The 24,050-nt window shown below is 39.7% G+C and overlaps 1 protein-coding gene across 1 annotated transcript in view; it reads right to left on the bottom strand.

Moving 5' to 3' along the window:
* IL1RAPL2 (interleukin 1 receptor accessory protein like 2) overlaps window positions 1-24,050 on the bottom strand; it is a 331,558-nt gene that overhangs the window by 141,198 nt on the left and 166,310 nt on the right. Inside the window, exons 3-5 of the mRNA XM_058814193.1 lie at window positions 19,296-19,569; window positions 4,914-5,100; window positions 941-1,094 (exon numbers count right to left, since the gene is read on the bottom strand). Coding sequence (XP_058670176.1) covers window positions 941-1,094; window positions 4,914-5,100; window positions 19,296-19,569 — 615 coding nt within the window. The remainder of the gene's footprint in view (window positions 1-940; window positions 1,095-4,913; window positions 5,101-19,295; window positions 19,570-24,050) is intronic.

Raw genomic sequence — 24,050 nt, 5'->3', positions numbered from 1 at the left:
ATCTTCTTTCATATCTCAGGTCTAGAATCAGGCAGGTCAAATCAGTATTTTAGAGCTCTGTCCATGACCAAAAATGGACAATAAAGGGTCACATGACATAGGGCACACAGGGAAAAGAACTCACTGAAAATGAAAAATAATGACAAGAATAAAAAATCAGATTCCACTCAAAGGGAAGACTTTTTTTCAAGAACGTATTAGAAACATCATATGGAACAGTTCTGTTTGATATAAGAGGAATTCTACCAGGTACCGCTTTGAGTAGGGGCCTGTTTTAATCAGTATGTGGGGAAGATACCTAACCATTTGTTTATATGGTTTTGTGTGAAAGGCTGAAGAAAACCTCAACTGTTTTCAGGTACTTGCAAAGTTCCACAGACACAGAAGGCAAAGTAATAATTATAGATGTCATACTGTACAATGAGATGAAAAAGGAACAAGAATATATCAGTAGACAATACTTATTTTAGCTGTTCATTTTTGATACCTGGCAAAAATAGACAGAAAAATACTGTTGTCTGGTAAATACTCCATGGAGTCAGAACCATAGAGTGTATGACCTCCTGACAAGCAGGTTACTTTGTTTTGACAGCCCAATATTGCCAACTTCCTTCTTGGAATAGGTTGTGCCATCCTCTTCACTAAAGACAACCCTTAGACTAGAACAGTTGATCATCATAAATTAAAGAAAAATTTAAAAATATGGAGCATTTCCAGGTTTTGAGCAAAGCAAAAGGTAAAAGTACTCTCCTGTGGAATTTTAGAAGATCTTGATATAAATTTTCCTGAGTCTGGGACTGCTCAGATACTGGACTTGCTTTGGACTTATTTCTGTCAAACAGATTCACTGACAGATTTCACCGACATATGAGTATCATTTTTTCTTATTATTTCAAAGCTTTAATTTTTTTTCCTATTGGCATAGAAAAAAGATTCTTACCAGTAACCTTCAATTCAACCGTCCTTCGTATAAGCTTGCCTTCAAACTTTAGTTCACAGGTATAATTTCCTCCATCTTCTTCCTGGACCTCTTGAATTAAGAGAGTATTTCCCTTCTGAATTACAACACTTCTCCACATTTTCGGCTCACATTCCTGCAAAAAAAAAAATCCAGTGACAAAATTACCTGGCTTGTACAACATAAGACAGTGTTGTGCAATCGTATTTTCAGTATTATACGTAAGGAAACAACCACCTAGATATATTTTGCAATTAAAATTCAAATATAATTTCATAAAGCAGAGTGATCTGAAACTGGAATTAATTTGAAGACTGAAATTAAACAGAAATGTTTTTAAGGTTCAGTTATTCCTACTGTATCACATGGGCTGCGTTTAATACATGGTGCCCTCAAGCAATGGTTAAGTATCTTCTTTTTCTTCATAACAACTGCCAAAACCTCTCCTTTGGAATGGACCACTAAAATATATCTCTATTTGAAGGGAGTAAGGGCAACATCTGTTAAGAGTTAGCCTGAAGGCAAATTTTATACATAGTCCCAGGCCAGAACCATTTACCAGTAGAAAAAAACAGGAAGAACAGCAGTTTTTTGAGAGAATTCAGAAATAAGGCTGGTTTCCTTACAGCCTTATTTCTCATCACCAGCTTCTCCAGCACCTGAAGAGCTTTGATTCAGTATTTTCTCATAACCAGGCACTTTGTAACATCACCCCCCGTGCACCCTGTGATGCAGGATATGGCACTGATAGCCTGCAACTCTCACAGACTTCACCCACCCAGTCCTTAGCTGTTGTTTGGCAGATTTAGGTTCATTGCTACAAACTGTGGTCCTGCTGGAAGCATGTTTCAGTCCTTCTGGACAGGGTGTGATACAGTGCAAGAAGAGGTTCTCTCTTTCCCATCATACTGGATCCTTGCAGGCAGATCAGTCACTTTCCATGTGAACAGCACTCATGATTGAACCATTCTTGGAATGCTCTGAACTAAAAGCACCGTTCAAATCTAACCATTGTCTCTTGAAAATGGCACCTTAAGATAATGTATTTATTGCCTCTAAATACCTTTAACATCAAGCCTATTCTCCCTGCAACAAAATCACACTTTTTGAGTTCTCTAAAGCACTCAGTAGTCCCAGCAGTTTGAGAGGCTCTGGCTAATCCTGCACCCAGGAAACACAAAGCAACATAGGCCCTGAGTACCTTCAATGCCTCTCTACTCCCTCTCTCAAGGTGGCAGCTTGGAATAAGCTCTCAGACTGCTGCAGTCTCACATCAGCTACATCAGGCTCAGCAGCTTCAGAGACTGGTGACATGCCCACACCTATGCCCCATTTTCTGCTCGTCTGCAACAGCAGTGTCAGAAACACAGAAAACAAAATAGAACAAAGCTTTCTCTTAAGAAAACAACCAAACAAGAAAATACGTCAACATGCAAATATATTGTACCACAGTAAGAGATCAGCGTGACACAAACAATAAATTTTTCATGGACTCCATACACATTCCAAATCCACGTCAGATTCTAAATTCAAGGAGCACGACAAAGAAATAAAAAGACAGGACTGAGAGTTTCTGGCCTCGCACTTGAAAAGGGAGCACTAAAGAGTTCTCCCTGTCCCTAGGAGGCCAAATTCAGTCACAATATAATCAGATTTCAGATCCAGAAGCTGTGCAACACTGCGGCAGGTACCAGAGTGATCAGCACATCTCTCTGTTTCCAAAGAACAGCTGTAAGGGAAGCATCATCTTGTCTTGCAAGTAAACTTCAGTTAACACTGGTGATAGAGAAGGACGAGAACCCAGATCCCATCTACTGTGCTGAGACTCACTCAGGACACAGATCTGAGCAAGGAAATCCCATTAAATCATTTCTGATTTGAACTTGAAATTTTGGATTTATTGAAAGGTACATCAACCACCTACTCAGTGTAACTAAATCTGAACACTGGGCAAAGAATACAATCCAGTCCTATTTAATCCTAATTTAGAAGGAATACAATTCCCAGAACACACAAAGTAAGCATATTTCAGCTATGCACCCTTTAGTGCAGCATTGAAATAACGTGTGCTACCAGTTTTATATTTGCTACTTTATTTTTAAAAGCATAGGAACAAAGAGATGGAAGATACATTTTTATATGCTTTATATTTTTATATAAAGCATATAAAATTTGCAATAAGAAGGATGACACTACAGGAGTAGAGGAAGGATTTACTACTACAAAGAGTAATAATTTAGTAAAAGCAATGTTTGTGCTATTGTGGTTTTACATAGAGGAGTTGTCTTGGTGGAATTGTACCACTAATTTCCTTATTATTTCTTTTTGTATGTTCTTGAAGTGCTTCCTATTAACGATTATTTATAAGCCTTTCTTTCCCAAATTTTAGCTAATTATTTTTTATTCTGCTGACTATGCCGGCTTTACAAAATTATGTTGAAAATGCTTGTTTATATATTTAATACACAAAACTAAAAGCAAAAAAGGGGAGAAGCTGGAAAATGCCTGAGAAACAAAATTCTTATGAGTTTTTATATTCTGAAAACAATCTAAATTTTACTGTCGGAGGTCTGCTAATTTCCCTAAAAGAGTAAGTGCTGAATTGTATGACTCATTGCGTGGAATCACAGAATAGTTTGGGTTGGAAGGGACCTTACAGATCATCTCTTTCCAACTCCCCTGCATGAGCAGGGATAGCTTCCAGTAAGCCTGGTTGCTACAAGCCCCATCCAACTGGTGTTGAAATCTTCCAGGGATGGGGAGTCCACAGTTTCTCTGGGCAACCTGTGCCAGTGCCTCACCACTCCCACAGGAAAAAAATTAACATCTAATCTAATTCTACCCTCCTTCAGTGCAAGGCCATTCCCTCCTGTCCTGTCTCTACATGTCCTTGTGGAAAGTCCCTCTTCAATCATCTTCTAAGCCCCCTCCAGGTACTGGAAGGTGTTCTAAGTTTCCCCCCAGTAATTAAGGTGTGCACTATTATGCATCTTTTTTCCTTCCTTGAAATCTAAGTGGCAGTACCTCAAAAGTCTATTTTTCTGGTAGTTAACAACAACCTGTCCTTCACCTGACATTTTGATTGTTCTCTTAGCCCTCCTTTCAACCTAGTAGTAGAAAAGACATGATGGAAATGGATTAAGACTGCACACTCAAGATGTAATATACCTTTTCCCTCTGCCAGCTGATTTTTCATGAAACTGCTCTTACTCTTAAATCCCATTCATTCAATCATGCCTTGACACACACATTTACTTTGAAAAAAATCCCACACATCTTGTCAAAACAGTTCTAATAAGCATAACTGAGCTGAGCATATATCAATGGCATTAATTGGGGAAATCTTTAAAAATAAATATTTAATGCAGTGTAATTCTAGCCAGAAGTGAAGCTCATACTACTGTTAAAACAAATCCTCACAGCAAATGCTATATTATGTACACGTGGAATTCTATTCAGGTGTAATTAAGACCATGTTTAAATTACAGTTAACTCCCAGTAAATTGATGCAATTACTAGCTCAGATTCATTAATCCCTCAACACAGAGAAGCCTTTCGGAAGGCAGAGCAGGTTCTGCACACAATGAGCAGGCATCATCACTGTCTTGTCTGATGGTATTTCATAGGTCAAGTCCAAATTCCCTGACTACCAGTGAATTGGCAGGTTCTCACGAACACAAGGATTTCTCTTTTCAGCAGAAGAAATAAAGAAGGAAATTTCAAAGACTTCCTCATATTTATTTATCTATCTAGTGTTCTGTTTCAATTTATGCTCCCTGCCTGGGTGAAAATCTCTAAATATTCCAGCATAATGGAAAAGAATATCCCCTCCCACTGGCTTCCACCAGTGCTTCTGGAGTAGATTTACTCAAAAAGTAAATCTGTACACAGATTTTATGTACAGTGAAAGTTTTGAAGAGTTTCAGCCCAACAGCAATAAGACAGCAATAGTTACCTTGTACCACACCACATCTGGCTCTTGATTGGCTGTTTTGTAATCCTCAATATCAGGACAGGAGATTGTCTTTCTTTTAGTGACTTCTGATTTTTCCAGATATCTGATCTTGCTGTTGTAGCAAAGCCCAGATTCATTCTCAGCTACCGTCAAGGACATGGAGACCTTCATGCAATACGTTGAGTTTCTGCAGGGACAGAAAGATGGTTTTGTTTATCCTGCCTTCTTTTCACCATGTCTGTTTTGGCACAGAAAGTTTCTTTGTCAAGCCCTCATTTTCACAAACACTTGAGTGACACATTCAAATAGTGACAGCCATGCTGTGCATTTCCAGCCCAGAAGAATTACTAGGAAACATAAAGGCTCACTTCTGACTGTGAAGACTATGAAGAACCTTGAAGAAATATTGTTGACAAGTGATCCAACCCAGCACAGCAGGTCTTTCAAGCTTGCAAGTCTATGAACACAAGAACCTGTTGGCATCTCAAATGTTGGTCAGGAGACACAGTCCCATTTCCTCTGTATCCCCCCACACTTATCCTCACCCTTGTTCTCTCCCACAGTCAGATTTCACTCCAGTGTGCAGTGCTATACATTTGAGAAGAAGGGTCATGTGCTAGATGTTAGATCACATCACACAGGAAGGATTTCTCCCTGAGAAAGAACCCCTGTACAAAATTCTACAGCACATGATACTGTAGTGGGTTGACCTGAACCAGCTGCCAGCCTCCCACCAGCTGCACCCTTCACTCCCCTCAACAGGATGGGGAGGAGAAAATAAAATGAAAAAGCTAATGCATCAAGAAGAAGACAGGGAGACCATTCACCCATTACTGTCACAGACAAAATAGATTTCACTTGGAAAATAAATGTTTTGATATATTTTGAAATATTCTTCTGACACTAAAGATGCTGACTTCTCACTCCCACCAACTAAACCCAGGACAGTGGTTTTTATTTAAAAAAAAGCCAAAAATGCTCAATAACAAATCTTTTACATTTCCTTCTGTCAAGGGAGCCTGTAGATAGGAAGAAAATAAAAAGGTCTACAGGGACAGTTCACCAGAGCTCAAAGCTTCATGCTAAACAAGTGCTGGCAAACACTACAAATGGGTTCTTGTCAAAGGTGTGGCATATACAGGCATTGGCAGACAGAGCCATTTGCAAGGCAAATCAGGAGGCAATCTTCAGAAACATCCCATTTTCAGCATCATTAGTGTTATGCATTCAGCAAAACCACAGACTTTATCCTTCCTTCTCACTTCCCCTCAAAATGCCACCTGTACATCTGTGTAATAAAATTGGTGGATATTTTGTCCATTCCCTCGCCTCTGAGTGAAAAGGTTCACTTTGCACACTGATGTGATGTGTTTTAGTTGAGAGTCTATAATAAAGTTCTCATTCTCACAAACTGCACAAAACATATTATTTTACCTGAAAGAAAATTTCTCTGGACTGAAAACAATCCATCATTTGGGGTGGGCTTATATAATTTAGGGAAAATAAGTCAACTTTCTCCTAAATTACCTTTTGAAAAGGGTTGCCCTTCTTGTAGGAAGAAAACAAAACATATTTGAGATTTTTTTACTGCACTGAAAATCCAAAAAATATGGATATAACCACTCAGTGTAATCATTACGATTAATGATTATTTAGCTTTCCTGAATGACTATAAGTATTACGGAGTGCAAGTAAGGTCACATGTGCTCAGTAATAATGATCCAGGCTAATAAAAAATAATGCCTTTGAATAGTTGTCCATTACTTGGTGTTATTTAATAGTGCTGTATTTTCTCCTAACAATCTTGCATTATTTAGACTGCATTTTGAACAGTGCTGGAGGCTACTTCTATTTAAAATGCTTCCTGGAACCACAACCTAAAAATGCAGTATGCTTTTCATTAGTTACAATTAGAATTGAGTAGAATTGAGGAAACTAAGTGCCTGGGGAGTACTATCACTTTTGTTCACACTCCATGACCAAGACAATAAATCTATTCAGGCTCATGGTGAAGAAAGCCCTCACTAAGCCAAAAGCAATAGACTTGAAAGCTTCATGGATGGTTCTTCACCAGCCACTCACATTACTGCTGCTGCTGGTAATCCAGAAAAGGGCAATTTCTGCAGGAATGTCAGTGACTAAAGCAGGAGTCTTCCTTTAATCTAGTCAGCTCTAGAAAACAGTAATATTTCAAGGCATGTGCAAAAGGAATCAGTATTTTGATCAGCCTTGCTGTTTTCCTCAGTTTTGAGGAGAAGTCTGGAGCTGAAGTCTGCTAAGTTGTGAGCCATTCCTTGCTGTGCTGGGCAAACTGTTCCCCAAGGCTGGGCCATTAGATTTCCTCTCTCAGTTCTCTGAGCAGCTGATGCATCTGTGCTGATTTTTTCTTGGTGTCTTCCCTGCGTTATGGGTTCTGGAGGCGCAAAGGGGCTCTCTAAAATTGACAGCTTGAGGGAGAACTCAGGAGGGGGATCACAAAGAGGTACAACTTTGTTTATACCACCTGGCAAGCAGACAGAAACAGGGTGGGCCTGGCCACACAGGGCACTGATGGGAGCCCACCTAAAGAGTTCTCTCAGGAAGGCCATAGAGCTGCTGCATTGGGAAGGCATCCAGTTATTTCTTTCCAATTTTTTTCAGGACCCCTGTGTCCACAAGTGCTCTCCTTCATGACCTGCATTTAAATTGTTAAAGGTAAGAGTCTTTTTCCTTTTTTTTTTTTTTTTTTTTTTTTGTTGGTAGAGGTATGTAGATAAACTAGCACAAACCCCAGGTTTTTGATTTTCTTCTTTCAGAATCTAAAGCTAAACAGATGGCCTTTGAATTATTAAAGGGAGGATCCACTTTTGTTTTCGTACATGGTCATGGAGCTTGATGGGGGAGGTCAGTGCTCCCAGCAGTCCGTGGCTGGCAGGAAAGGTTATATGGCCATTTCTAATGAGGAAAGGCAGATACAAGAAGAACAAAAGATAACAAGAGCAAAACTACAGGTAACCTGGGCTTTGCTGTCAGAAACAGTAGCCAAGAGGAATGAAAAGCAAGCAGCTTCAAGGTGGGTGAGGAAGATGCTGGAGGGCCTCCAGTGGTGATCTTGGTATTGTGAGGCCAGGTAAGAAGAGTTGTATCTAAGTAGCAAATGTTGGAATCCACAAGAAAATGTCAGAATGTACATTTTCCATATACATGTAAAGGAAATACAGACCCATGGGTCTGGAAGTGGGTCTTTCAACAATTTCTCTTTTCTGAAACGTTTACAAACCATTCATTTTCCATAGGAGTTGATTTCTAGTGGGTTCTAATTCTACAAGAAGTAGTAGTGGTCATGTGGGGAACACGAAGAGGGAAGAAAAGAAAGAACCACTCCAGAGTGCAAAGAAGAAAAATTGTCTTGAATTTTCACACTGAAACGAAGACCTGTAATTCTCTATTCCAAGGGAATAGTTACACACTGGGCCCACTCTCTCGACTGGAAATAGGAAGAAGAGCTTAGCTTTGCCAAAGTTCACAAAGCAGTTTCCTTTGTTCTGGTGGCAAGGCATCTGTAATCACCAGGCCACCTGGAGCTGGCTCTGAACCACAAACTGAAGCCAGCTCTGAACCAAATAGAAAAGCAGAGGGAGAACCAAGGGAGTTTAACAGGTCTAAAAACAAAAGCAAGCAAGACTGTGTTTGGCTTGATTTTGAAGCAAGGACAAAAGGGAAACAGGGAGGATATAAAGAAATGGATAAGGACATTCGAAATTGGAGTTTCAGCCTCTAAATTATTTTTCATCTTGTTTTGGATTCAAGACAATTAATCAGCCCCAAGGCTGAATTCAAATTAAAGTAAATATTCACAACTTTTGAAAAAAAAAAAACCCTTTTTTTCATTTGTGTTTCTGCTAAGTGAGGGTCGTTTGTTAAAAGAGTAAAGTAGAAAACTTTTTTCTCTAATATGCTCAGAATCACCCCCAGCCACCCCTATTTATTTTCTTATAAAGAGGAAAGACGGCAGAAATGTGGTTGTATATTTTATATCTACTAGATTTAAAAACTCCACCTAATTTTGAACTGCATATTTATACAAGAGGATTCACACTAGGTTTTTTTCCCCTTATAGATTCATTTTTCATTGTACTGGCTTTTTTATTACATTCTAAGACTTCAGTGATAGATCCAAAAGCTGAGAAGTGTATTTATCAAAGCAGTGCTCAGGGAACAGCACACCTCACGCTTAGAACTCTCACCATGTCCCTGAACACTCTGGCTGTGACATTTTTATTGGCTCACTGACTACAGGACTGAATAGATCAACCTCTACATTCATCTTAGCTCATTTTGAGTTTGAGCAACAACAGCAACGTCTTGATTCGAAGGACAGATGTCTGCCAAAGAAGGCAAGAACCTCCCCTGGAATAGAAAATGCGACCTACTTCCCTCCAAATTACTATAACTTTGAAATTACGGGGCTTTCAGGCGAAGATACAGGATAACGTAAATTTAAAATGCTGCCAACAGCAGAGCACAAACCCAGCCCAGCCTCCCTCGGCGCAGCTCCGGGCACGGCCAGCAGGGGCGCTGCTGGCTCCCGGCCGGGCAGGGGGCGCTGGTTCCCCCGGGCCTGCAGGGGGCGCTGTGGCCGAGCTCGGCCGCGACTCCCTCGCACGCTAATGGCGGGCGGGCCGGATGGTGACATTGGTGCTGCCCGAACCTTGGAGTGGAGCTGGGGCAGCAGAGATGGGCACAATCCAGGGTGGCAAACAAACTGCAGCAGAAACTCCTCAGCTGCAGCCACGGGGTGTCCTGCTGGGCAAGGGATGCTGAGTTTAAAGTGTAAAAAAAAAAGCCCAAGGAGGCAGTGTAGAAAACACCGGGGCTGGGCAGCTGCAGCCGGGTTTCTGTGAGCAGGTACCGCACGCAGCTGGGAGACCCGGCCTCTGGGAAGGGGGAGGTCAGGGTTCCGGGATTTTCCCCTGAAGCACCTGAGTGGATGGTGAGGGTCCTTTCAAGTGTGATCAGGTTTTAATAAGGTCCCAGTTCAGTGGCTCCTCTTAGGAGCAAAGGCTCACCTGCAGCAGGAGAAGCAGTACAGGGCTGGATTTCACACAGCAGAGAATTCTCCCCATAGTGGCAGTAACCTGACCATTCCCCTCTGATCTGAGAGTGAGATCAGGCAAAGGCCAGCCCCTCACCCCCAACCAAAATCTCATGGCATCTCAGCCCTTCCAAGGAGAAAACTCCTCAGGTAAGAGAGTAACCAGCAGAACCCTTTCCCCCACCTTGACCACTTCTTTTGTTTCTTAAGTACCATTTGTTATCGTCTCTTAGGTAACAAATGGGACAAAACTCCCATTTTTTTCATTCCCAAATGAAAGAAGGGAAAAAAGAGAAAAATCCTAACCTCCAACAAGCAGTAACTACACCACCAACCATCTTTATGCATCTGAAGCATTAATGCACAACCAGACTGGCTGTTGTGCTATATAAATGTGCTGGTTTATCAGCTCTTAGACTTAATTGAGCATTTGACTGCTTTCCTCTCACTTCATAGGAGTTTAATAAATTTATTCCTGTCCAAATTTTACAGTTCACACAATGGTTACCAAGGTCATGGTTTGATGATCTGCTTAAAGAAAAATAAGTTGTTTATCATCATTGTTCTTTTTCAGATCGCACAAATGTATCATCTCAAAAAACAACTTACTCTTCCAAGGTTTCACTCGAGTGTTAACTTATTTCTCAGTGACTCCCACTCACTCCTACATATTTGGGGTCATTGTCTGGAAAAGATCAAATTCCTACACATGGTGTGACAGCCAGAGGTTACAAATCACAGACCCCTGATTTTTTTTTTTGATTTTTAATTCTTATTGATTTGTCAAGTGAGAGGGCAACGGGCTGACAGTGCTGTAGTTGCTCCCCGAACCAAAGGCCAAGAGGTGCAGTGATTCTGTGGCTTGTGTGGGGTACCTAGCCTTGGTCCTGCTCCAAAAACTCTTGTCCTATATTTTGCTTTCTTGTTGCTTTTATCTAATACCAACTCCTATGCCTGAAAGGGAGAAATCCTAATTCCATGTTACCATTCCTTTAGCATCTGACACATTTTCAAGATACCCCGGTAAAAGAAAATAACACCATAGAAAGCATGAGCTCAGAAATTAAGTGCTAAATCAGCACAATGTTACAAATCCAGTGCTCTTATATTATCTCTACTTCCTCCAACAGAGGAAGAGATGGTGAATCCTGACAGAGGTACCATTCAAGGCCCCATTCCCTTCAAGCAGAAAAAGTATCTGTGTGGAACTAACCCACCACTCCCCAAGAATTTTTATTCTTTATGCACTTCTTTTCTCCTAAGATCCAATCTCTAGAAACAGGACAATTTGACCTTGACTAAAACATACAGCATGTCCCAGAGGGTCATGTTTTACAGTGAAGAAAGGCCATATCCTTTCTATTCAAAAGAAAAGGACTTCTGAGCAAAGTCACTGAAAGGTAATTTTAAAAGGCTCACATTAATAACAGCTTGAAAAATAGGTATGCAGGAATGTCTCCTCAAGTCACCTGTCAACAACCTAGTTCTCACCAGAGGCACTTAAAAGCAAGACCTGTACTTCTCACTATGAGCTTACCCATCTTTAGAGAACTTTTGTACTTCTAGATCCTGGGACAAAAAATGAAAGATGTTTGGATATGGCAGTTGGGTAGAGCATATCACAGTTGGGTCTCTCTCACCAAAGCTTAGCTCCAAGTTTAAATTTAACTTGGACATCATCTTAAGAGGGAAATGTGACATAAAAATGTCAGGATGTGTACAGTCAGCAATACAGCCAGTAACAGAAAGGCCATGATTTGAAAATTTTTGGCTTTCAAATTTGTGAATTTGAAAATTCATGGGTAATCCCTAGTATTAGGTTTCTTAAGTGTGTCTTAAGAAAGAAGAAGAATAAATGACAACCATCTGATTCATACATAGTGAGGGTCAGGAGGAGCTATTTATTTTCTGGGTGCCTTCACACACACATGCCATGGTCCCAATGACCTCTGTATTTTGACAGATGCAATTGAAAAGGAAATCACCAGTCAGTCATTCCAACAGGGACTACCCAGACACAAAGAGAAAATCTCCCAACACTGAAGCTGAATCACACAGGCCAAAAGTGTTCCTTGGGTTTGAGGGTTTTTTTATACTTGTCATTGATTGTAGTCATTAAATGTTATAATTGAATATATGGAAATACAATACAGAACACAGAAGAAATGCAGAAGCCAAAAGAACACCAAGTTATTGCAGCATATCACACCTCAGTTCATGAACTAGGTGGTCTCTGTCAGGTTTAGACACTCTGTTCCAGCAAAAGAAATCCTGTAATTGGCTGGGTTTGCTCTGGGGGAAGATTCCTTCTTTGTCCTTAAGAATTACAAGGCAGCAAATTGCTTTAAAGTTTGCTACTACAAATGACTAAGCCCTTTTCATTTATTTCCTAATACTTTTCTATTAGAACTTGGATATTAATGTTAAATCACATTGTCTTACTGAAAAGCCCCATTACAAACGACATAAATCTGAGGCACAGGAACAACTGCTCCCAGGACAGTATTAAGAAATTCCCTTCCAACAATTTTGCAATTGCCATACCCTGTTTCTGAGACAACTGAACGCTTTCTCCTTTATTTCTTCCAAAACACGAACTGTGTGGATTAGCATATTTACTCCTCTATGCTTTTTTTTTTTTTTTAATTAGGCACCTAGCACACAAAAAAGCTGCATTCAAGACACCCACCAGACTTGTCTGCATTGCTAAACCTCAACGATTTTATTGCCTGGAGGAATAAAACCTGTGCAGCACAGCCTTCGTTCTGCACATAAGTCCTATTTTGCAGATGCAATGTTGAAAGGCAGGTCCTGCTCTGTTTGTACACGGGCAATTGAGCAGGAAAACCAGTGGATCAGTTATTGTCTCACAGGGTATACAAGGAATGAAAGAATCATGAAATGAATGTCCTTACAATGTGAACTGTTTGAGTCCTACAGCTGAGTCCTCCTGGCTGTGCCTTCCCTTAAAGTGGTGGCCAGAAAATAAGAGATTTTCCTCCAGTATCACTTACCAAATATCAGTTTAACTCCCTGTAGTTCTGTCATCTTGTACTTTGGGCATAATGGATTTCCCCAGGAAACCTTCCATTTGTCTGTCCACTCATGGGACACAGACAACATTTCCTACTAGTCTGCTGTAGTTACAGCTGGCTTCATGGGGATTCCAACAGCAATGATACCTGGGTGAGCACATTGTCACTGTTATTTGGAGAAAAGAAAGGAAATAAAAACTCCCTGACATGTTGGAGAAGAGACGGCTGGGGAGGGCTGAAACATCTCAGCAGCAGCTCTCCTGCAGGCAAAGTCTGACTGCATGAGGAACCAGTCTTCCATTCTGCATCCTTTCTCTGCTCTAGGCAAGGTTTGAACCCCACCAGGGAAGGCACTTCAGGAGCAACCAGTGAGCTGAAACATTACTGAGGCATTGCAGCACAGGGAGCTTTGTTATGACAACCTGTAGAGGCTACGAAGTCAGGTCAGTCATTTTAAAAGAATCTAAACCTGGGACTTCACTATTAGGAAAACTGAGGGATTCGCAATGTTCTCATTTCTTGTCCATGCCACTGCAACAGGGAAGCCACTGGATGCCCTCCAATCACAAAGCAACATGGATATTTCTGCTTGAAGCCCTGACTGTTCTTGCAGCTTCTGATCGACAGTAAACATTGTTTTTCAGAGCAACAGAGGATGAATAATTTCTCTTTTAAAGCTTTAGAGGAGGAGGGTGAGGGAGCAGAAATACACATATCACCAGGGAAGAGAAACAAATCTTTGTTTTTTTGCAAAGAATAGATAGAACGGATTTCTCTCAATAAAGACAATGTCATCAAAATGATTTGTAGGAGCACCATCACTTTTTACACAACTTTAGAAACAAATGTAGAAGCATTCTGATTCCACTTTCCCCTGTATTTTGATAACGCGAAAACATTATATCTCAGTGATAGAACCTCAAAAAAATTTATTTTATCATGAATCATACTGACTTTATATTGTATCTGCTGTAGCACTGAATTCAAGTATTGAATACTATATCTCGCAGGGATTTTGTTTATACAGAATGAGTCAATTTTATTGTGGGAAATGTCACCCACTTTTAATGTGTGAAATTTAATGTTAGTGCCATAGGCTGGAAAGCCTGTGCCATGCTGAATCCACTTGCTCCAAATGTGAGATGTTGCTGCTTCTACAGACACACCTGGGACTGTACAGGAAAGCTGATCATATACCAACATGCAAAGCTGAGAGATAACTATGAGATATATAATCCATCAGCTACTTAGATGTGCTCCTCTTGGATATCCAATAATTAAAGACACTAGCCCACAAGAAAGTATCATCTTTAAATCTTTCCAGAGTAAATCTATGAGGGAAAAAAGCACTTGCCAGTAACAGCTATGGAAGACAATATTCTATGGCTGAACTGGAATTACAACACTGCATCCAAAAGGGTTTGAGATACAAAATCACCTTTTTCACGAGCAGTTGAATGCTGAGCAAAGCCAAACATTCTGTATTGCCATCAACAAAATGAGGAACTGCATTAAAACACATATTGTAAGAACCACAAGAGATGGCTGCAGAGAAAGCAACCTTACACATGTTCACCTTATGACTTAGTTCAACATTTCTGTTTGGATCCAAAACCACACTTTTTTCATGCTGCTCAGAAGCCAGACTTTCAGCACTAAGAGAAGGTGTGCAGCTTTTCTTGAGCTGATGGGTGCATTCTGCACTCCAGACAGGCACTTACAACAAGCCCCTAAGCCCTGCCTAACATCCTCTGAAGTGAGAGCACACAGGTTGAGCTGCAGATTTTACTGCCAGGCCCTCCAGGCTGTCTAAATCTGATTTTGATTTGCTGGTCATGCTCTCCACAGATATTCAGAAGCCAGAACGCTTAAAATCTACTATTGCTCTATTTTATTACTGCTCAGAAAGTGGTATCTCAATAACTCACCAATGGCTCAGCAAAGGCTCAATTCCTCTGTGCATGTCCATAGCAATGCTGCTCTCCATTAAGAACTGTGCACGCAGGGATACAGCAAGGGAAGAAGGACACACAGATTTTCTAACTTGATTTGTCAGCAGTTCTCTGGCATCAAATGCTGGTATTAAAGATCTGCAAGCTTATTCCCCATAGGCATTCAAGACCCTCACTCCCTCGTTATTGTGCATCCTATACAAAAATCAAGGCTTAGCTTCATTAGTCAGTTTGATGACCACAAATTTTCACCTCCTGCTCCCCTGCACCCTCTTGAGGCTCAGATTTTCTACCCTTCTTATTCTCATTATGGGAATCAAGATTATTTCACCAACAGTTAATTAACAGCAAATATGTACTTATGTTTTTTACCCTTACTGGTTTTATTCTTTAAATCCTGACTACAGTTTGGTTTGGAGTTGAGCCTAGTTAGAAGAAGGTTTCCATGAGCAGTCCCTGAACGAGGGCAAATTTAGGCTAAATTTTTCTGAGGTTTCCTCCTCAGCTCATCTTCTTTTCTTTCACCAGGTGAAGATGATCTAAGTTGGCCCATTTCTTGTTCTGTCTTTAAAAACCAGGCTTTTTACCCAGAAAAACAGATGTATTTGTTCAGAGAGCAAAAGCAGACCATGATCTGGCAAAAGACTGTCCTACATATTCAGAACTTTAGGGCCACCCTATGCATTTAGGTTGAGTGTAATTTCCATGTTTTGAGTTGATGCTTCATGATTTTGAAGCTCATCTCTGAATTCTTCAGTGAAGAATCTGCAATCCAGAGTGCTGATGTGAGAATCCCAGAACATCAAACCTCCATAATAGAAATGCCAACAGCTTTATCTGAAAGTAGCATTGGGGGGTGCTGGAAGATGGATGGCATATCCAGGATATGTACTGGAAGGAGACCTCCAGAACACAGCATTTCCACACTGGCCTGTAAAGTCATGATACAAGCATCACAGCATTTACTTGGGAACTGCAATGAAATACACAGCTATCTATTTCTTAGGATGCCTCTTGGATGTAACAGCAATATCCCTGATTTGACACAGAAAAGGCATCCAAGAACAAAGAAGACCCTTGGAATTCACATAGCTTAACTAACACACCTGGAACTCTGCACTCTTAAAAGTCCTTGCAGAATCTGGACCTTTTCATATGCTTAACACTGGAGAAAAATATAACACTTCAGTTTGCCTCTGAGTATGAGCTCAATGTCAAAATGCATTGTGAGAAGGGAGAAGTAGGTTTTAATGCACCAATAAGTTCCTCCTATTATACACACACCCCCATACCTGTCTATGGAATAATGTTTAATTGGTTAATAAAGGAGAGGCAACATTTAAATTATGATATCAAATCCCTTCAATCCAGAGAAGCAAACTCATTTATAAAGGCTGATCTAATACTCCTTAATTTTATGCAGTATTACAGGCTTTTTACAAAACAGTCATTATGATTATTGAAATGACAGTTCTGTATAAGAAAGAATTCACTGACACATTTAATTTTTACCTATCTTCAAATCACTGTCACAGCAGCCTATCCTTCACCTTCTCATACCTGCCCTTTTCAAGCAGGTTCTGAAAAATTCCTTCACATTGCTTCACTGATAGTCATGCCTTGATCCTATGAGCACATGTGAGAAACCAGAAAATGCAGCTTCCTGAAAAAGAGTTTTGCCTTTGTTTTTTTTAAGAATCAAGAAGAAACATTTCAACGAATAAGAAATTCAGTGAAAAGTTCAGTTGACATTTTTCCCATACAGTTTTCTTATCTGTCATATTGTGTTGACTGGGAAAAAAGTAACAATTTGGGAGAGTGTAAATTAAAGCTCTCACTATTGCCTTTCCAGATCAAGACTGAGTCCATCATTTCAGCCCATGAACTTCTGGGACCAGGACCCCTCATCAAACTTGGCCCTAGCACCACATCTAAGCATCTCACTCCCTTGCACCCTTCTGCAAAGACAAGCACAAATAACAGAACACTTCCAAGGTTGGAAGTGGTGACTTGAAGTGGTGGAAATGGCCACTGGGACATGCAAATGTGGGATTTCATGCTTTGGACAGCACAGGGAGATGTACCAGAGCTTCACATGTCCGTGGTGAGTGGCTAGAAAGACATAAATTTAAAACTGAATTGCTTCTGATTTTCTCTTTAAGAACCTGAATGAAAAATTCTCTGTTGAGAAAAAGTTTTAAATTTATCTTGAATCAAGAGCATTTTCCTCCTCAGTTTTTTTTTCTTTCAGCTATCAAACCAAAAAGCTCAGCTATGCATGTAACCCTAAAGCCAGTGTTGCACACTGATGGAGACAGTCACCTCTTCATTTCCACTGCATCACGTTATATCTACCAGTCTCTGCTAATTCAGTCTACAAAAGATGGCATTTGTAACAGAGATTGTTAATGCTTCTAGAAAATAAAATCATATTCTAAAATTACTGCTCTCATTTGTGACCTCTTAACTCTCATAAAGCAGGTGAATCTGGTTAATGACTAAAACACAAACATCTGCTTATCCCCCTCAAAAAAAATGGATTAATAAAGCTGAAATTACACAGTTAATGGTGTGGATAGTCTCCCACAGAAATGTAATCACATTTCAGAACATTACATCTAGCTCAATTTTAATGAAATTAAAATCAATTACTATTGCTACATCCTCTGCTATTTTAAGCCTCCTATGGTTTCATAAACAATAACAGCAAGGATACAGTGCCACACTTTTGGAAGAAAAAAATAATTCAGTAAAGGAAGAAATTGAGTCTTTTATCTGTAACCACTACACATATTATTCTGCACTCTGACATAAATCTGAAAAAGGCAAAAATATCTGTAATTATGTAAAAAAGTTCTAGTCAAAGCAAGGAAACTGCATAACTGACAAGGAAGATCTTGTTGCTGTGTAATGCCTTCCAATAAGCATGTCATATAGTTTTTAGCTGAAAATTAGAAGAAGCCATGAATTATTCAAGAACTTGCCCATTTGTTACCAAAATTACTTTGTCATGTAAATGAGCAGAGTTTTGAAATTTCCCAGTAAAAAAGTATGCCCCAGAATTTGATCCAAGATCAATTCTTTATTTTTCACAAAGGATTTGCATGAGAATGTTTCAGAGTATTAAACTAGTAACTTGATTATCACAACAATGACTTCTTATGAAAAAAGCGCAGCTCCCTTAAAACATACAAATCACCATCTTCCCGTAACATTTCAAAATCAGGGCCTTCACATCACACCCCACCTCTGACCGAGGAGCTGATAAAACTCCAGCTCCAAAGGCTGCAACTCAATCCAACTGCTGCATTAGGTAGATACATCCAATATTTAAACTGGACATTGGTGCTCAGTACAACCACCACAATCCAGGGCACAGTCTTTGATTTAAGCAGCATTCCTCAGGATCACAATGGTCTGAGGCAGCTGAGGCAGCAAGACTCAGCAGAGATGGACAGAGAGTAAATTCTGGGTTCTGAACAGTGCTGTTATTTGCTGCAATACTTGTTATTTAATTCATGAAACATGTCTAATTTCAGTATGGAACAGCACACAAGGATGAAGAAAACTTATTTTCTGAAACTGAATAGTTTAAAACCAAATCATACAAAGCATCTGTAAACTCCTTTTCATTCAAAACTGGATAATTTAAGGAATATTTATTCATTCTTTCTTTAAAAGCCCTCCTTTTTTTTTTATCTTCTAATTCTAGGCATAGTGATGACACCAACATCTACATGATGGAAATCACGAGCTCTAGCACGTTTAATTTAAGCCTCATCCAACAGTTTCAAGACACTTCTGAGAAAGGCATTTTGGTGTCTTACCAAATGAGGTCTGCTTAAATTTATGATAAATCATAATTGTATATTAAAATAAGCATTTCTTCAAAACCAGACAGAACTGTAACTCCCCATGGCCTGATCCCATCAGAATAATTCAAACTGTAACTCTGTAACAACTCAGAGGATTTGAAACAGAACAGTACTTACGTAAAATACTTCATGATTTAAGAAGTATCAGGTTCTGAAGGTTTACAGAACATTGAGAATTTGCAAATATTGTACTTAAAAAAAAGAAGTAATTAAGTGAAAGCACATTAATTATAGCTACTTGACTAGGTAACTATAATTACTTGGGAAACTAATTTTGAGACAAAGCATTATGTGACATATATAATTATGAGAATAAAAAAATAATATGCATTAAGTGGATGTATATCTAAATTCTAATGGCTAAAATTAATTTTTAACCAATATCTAATACTCCATACATTATTAACCAATAATCCCCACATTCTTATTTAGACTTTAATACTCACCTCAGAACACATGTGTAGAAACCACTGTCTTGCAGCTCAACCGAGTGAAACCATATGGAATCTTCATCCTTGCTCATTCTAACTTCAGAAAATATAATGGGTTCTTCTAAATCTCCTTTGTTTTTGTACCACATAAGCCTAAGACCTGTGCTTTGGGCCATGCTATAATTAGTTCTGATATAGCTGTAGAAAAGGGCACATTTCACTCGGACTGGTTCACCTGCCAAAGCCATGTATGTCTTGAGATCCACTGACCAGTCAATGCAACCATCAACTGAAAGCAAAACAATAATAAAGAAATATTAGACACAGATATATTTTCCAATATAGTGAAAGGCAGCTTGAGAAATGCAATACAGTGCATTAAAAGAAATGGCTTTTGGCGTGTGCTGAATTGTTTCAGGGTAATATGAAAAACATAAAGCAGTTATTGGCAACTAAGAGGTTTCAAACACCTTTTTTAATTACATCTAACTTCTAGCTTGGAATGTGCAGACAGTAAATAGAGCACACTGAGCTTGCTCAGTTCCACTTCTTTAGAATATCATTACTGTCATCCCCAAAACACTAATTCTTTATTAAATAAGCCAAATGTTTTGCACCTTAACTACTTGCTTCTGTAAACCAGTTTTGAATTCTCCAATTCCTTGTGGAAAGAAAATGTACATTGGCATCTGATGCCAGTCTTATCCCTTAAAACTTTTCCATCCACCTCTGTTAGTTATGTTATGCAAAAATATCCCCAAATAACAGATGTGACATTTATAATTTTTCTTTCAAGGCAATTCCACATAGTGGGTTTTTTACCTACAGCCTACTCAAACTGTAGAGGTCTGTATTATACACAACAGGATACAATTACAACATGCTGCCTATGCAATCAAACTTAATACAGGAGTCATTCAAATAAAAAAGGACTGCTTTTGATGTTCTGTTCAGCAAAAACTTTTGAAACAGTTTTCTTAATACTTCACTTTAAAATTAACATACATCATACAGTTTAATAGAAGTTTAGTCTCCCTACAATTTTTTCTCCCATTGTTATTATCTTAGTACAATACAGCCCTAGCCCACACATATCAACATATCACATATCAGAGACCTTTTAATTCAATCTTCTTCATTGCTAGAAAAAGTATCAGTGTGAAAATCAGAAATATAAAAATATTTCAAGGGCAGATCATCCAAAGGCAAACACAATACCTAAAATAATTAGAATTCATTAAATATGTAGGGTTTAGAATTTATTGATCGTATTAAGCAACAAGTAAATGGAACAATTTTACCCTTACTGCAGCACTTCAAATTCAACCAGATAACTCTTAAGTTGCGTCTTCTGCATTTACAGTATCAATTATCAAACTATAATTGTTGGATATCCTCATACACTCTTCCTTTCATTCACATTATCAATTGCATTCTTTCATCAAGTGATTTTTTATCTTACTTCCTAAACAAAGGTAATCAGCAAAAATTCCTGTACATGGAATATCAGGTCTGATCCTACTTTTAGTAACTTTTATAGCCTCTAAATTATGTTTACCAAGTTTTCATGTTTCTCTTTAATCATTCAGAAGTAACTGTGACAAACAGAAGGTTTTAATTTTCCCATCACAGTAAATCAGCTTTAAGTGTACTGTGATCACATACAGCATGTGTTAAACTTGTTGACACTGATCACTTTAGTACTTTTCTGGTATATAAACTTCCATATAACATCTTGCTGCAAAACAAACCTGTAAAAAGAAAAACTAACATAAACTCAGGAGGGAAGGAAAGCCCATTACTCAAAACATTACTCCTGACAGTTTTGACAGGTGAAGGGATATCATGGAGCACCTTTCCCCCAGGGTGTTTCCTGTTCCTGCCCCTCACCCCACAGGCAGGTGCAAAAGCAGCAGCTGTTTGTACCAGCCAACGTCTTTCTTCATCAAAAAAGCCCCCAAATCAACCCTTCACCTGAACTTATGTACACACTGTTCCAGTTAACTTTAATTTTGATCTTCATTCTCATTTTGCTGACAACATCCTACTGATTTAAATTAAAATTCGTTGCTTTTAATGGCTGCTGTTAATGACATCAGCTGAAAGGCCAGCAGCAATTTACTGATGTTCCTCTTCCTCACTGCTTCCGCTGTGTTCTTCCACTAACAGTGCCACACACAACAGGACAAGTTTGGATAATCCTTATTTGAAAATCCTGTACTGCAGCATTTGTTCTAAGTGCATCTCCTCCAGGTTATTACCATCCTTCACCATGACCAAAGCTGCATACTGTAACTTGAACATGCCCTTGCCAGGGCCCCAAGAAACATCACACTGACCTCTCTCTATGCTGCTGCTGCTGCACAGACATGGGCAACATGCAGCAGAGCTGCAGAAAGAGCCTGGTTCTCCCAGTCCTACAACCCCATCCAATCCACTTTTATATTAAATCCCTGGTTCTGACACCATGAATTATTTTATATAGGTGACAGGACTTTTACATGAGTGGGTATCATTGTATTCCCCTCAGAGCTTCCTCTGAAATCCTCTGTGCTTTTTTTAAGTCCTGCTCTTTAGGCTGCTGTGATTTACAATTGAAGAACAGTGCAGAGCTCACAGCTGCCTTCTCTCAGCAAGGGACGTGCAAGGCAATGCTGAGCTCTCCAGATGGCTCATCCCTTGTTCTCCAGGACACATATTCTCAAAGGCACCCTTCTCTCTTGTGATGTAGCAAAGTCACAGAAGTCTAAGTAGAGCCATAAGTTTGAATGAATATGGGTGTCCAGAACTGGAATTTAGATCCAAACTAATCCAGCTGATCTAATTAATTCAGCTGATCTAATTAATTCTGTCACTCTTGTGTCAATCAAATCCTGTCACATCATCTAATGCTTTCAAATCTGTGCTGGTTCAACAAAGTTAAACCACAACAAAGAATAACTAACAATGAGACACACATGGAAAGGTTGTGGATCAAAGACCCGAGTGTCAGGTTTTCATTTATTTCACAGAGCACAGTCACAATTAGTAAGAGTTCTGTAGTTAAGAGCAGACCCAATATGGAAATCCAAATTTGGAAGCTGAAAATACCCTACTTTCAATTAAATTTCTCCCATATCCACACCAAACAACTTGTCAAACCACAGCTCAAATGAACACTAAGCAATCCTCCATTCAATCTTTGTCATTCAATCTGCTTCATCCTCCACTTTCATTTGAAAATTTCTTTTCCCTTCTCGTGTGCATTTCTCTACTACTCTAATTTCAGAATTTGAGCTGCAGAAGTATAGGAAGCACAGTGGAATAGATAAAAGGCATTTGAACAGTAATTTATCAGGGTGACCAGAGTGGCTAAAAACCCTCCCCAGCTGCCCCCAGGGGACAACACAATGGTGGGGCCAGTGCTGTGTTGGCCATTGCCAGCGCTCCAGTGGAGCCGCCAGACACGGCAACCTGAGCCCAGCATAGCACCTGCATCCCAAGGAACAAAAGAAAGGAGAGGAAATTCACACTAGAGACTTTTTTTCCCTATTAACAGTACCTGAAAGAAAGAATTTGAACAGCCCACAGGAAGCTGACCCCACCAGGGAGTGGGGTGGAGGGGGAAGGTTCAGGCAGGCTGCTGCCCATGGCCCTGTCTGCCCCAGCTGCTCCCCTGTGACAGCTCTCCCTGCAGCAGGCCAGGAGGGGGTAATTACAGAGAGAAGAGCACACAGGGAACAGAGCAACCAGTCATTATAGTGTTGATGACATCTGCAGAGGGGAGAAGTCTCACAGAATAAGCTAAGTCTTAATTATTGAAGAAAGACTAATCAAACAGGAGATGACTTTTTCCCCTTGCTCTTTTTTTCTTGTTAAATACACAGGTAAGAATGTTTCCTCTTCTGAAGCTGTAGAGGCTAAAATCTAGGTCAGGCTCCCTGCACTCACATGGAAACTGGAATTTTTCCTTTTGCCGTGCTGTCAGTCACTGGAGCGTGAGCATTGTTAGATTCGTTTGGAGTATTCTCCAAGCTGTCATCACAAATGACTGGAGCTGCTTAGGTGGAGTTCAGCACTCTATTATCCAGAACAAAGTTTGCTGTCATTTTTGTTGGGCTAGCTCTCAATATGTAATATAATCAGGTTGGTGTGAAAAATATTAGCATTAGAGAGGCACTGATATAATAAATGTATATACACTATTTCTCTGCTACTGTGTAATCACCTGGTAAGTGCCTGACTGAAAGCTCATTCAAATTAAATCCTGTCTATTGTGGATGTACTTTACACGCTTCCAAAAATTTTTTTTTTTTTTAATTTGGAACACTAAGAAAATATGGGAAACACTGCCCCATTTTCATCCCAGGTTCCTAAGGAAAAGTGGTTTGCCCACCTATCTGTCAATCTTCCCCATCCCCTTAGCATACCTTCTACCCCAACTGACTAAATTCAATCCTACTGCATAGCACATGGAAGTGCTCAGGAGTGCTGTCTCCTGCAAGGTTGCAGAACAGCCTCCCATTGTGCCCTCCACAAGCTGGGAAACACAGCAGCAGTGAATCACAGTGCAGCCCCACTGGGCCCATCCCAGTTACCTACCCAGGCTACTGCAACCTCAGCACAGAGTGAATTGAAAATGAAGGCTAAAAAACTATTAAGGAAAATATAGATTGAGTTGGCTGACAATAAGTTACTGTACTTTTGTGTTAGCAATCACCCAAAGCATGTACTGCATCTTCTTCCTCACCATTTCCTGGCAATTTCCCATTACTCTTATTTTAAATAAAT

Source organism: Ammospiza caudacuta, chromosome 14 (genome assembly GCF_027887145.1).
Source record: "Ammospiza caudacuta isolate bAmmCau1 chromosome 14, bAmmCau1.pri, whole genome shotgun sequence".
NCBI classification, from domain to species: Eukaryota; Metazoa; Chordata; class Aves; order Passeriformes; family Passerellidae; genus Ammospiza; species Ammospiza caudacuta.
Note: the sequence above shows the minus strand (reverse complement) of the source record. Positions and strands in the feature narration are given on the sequence as shown.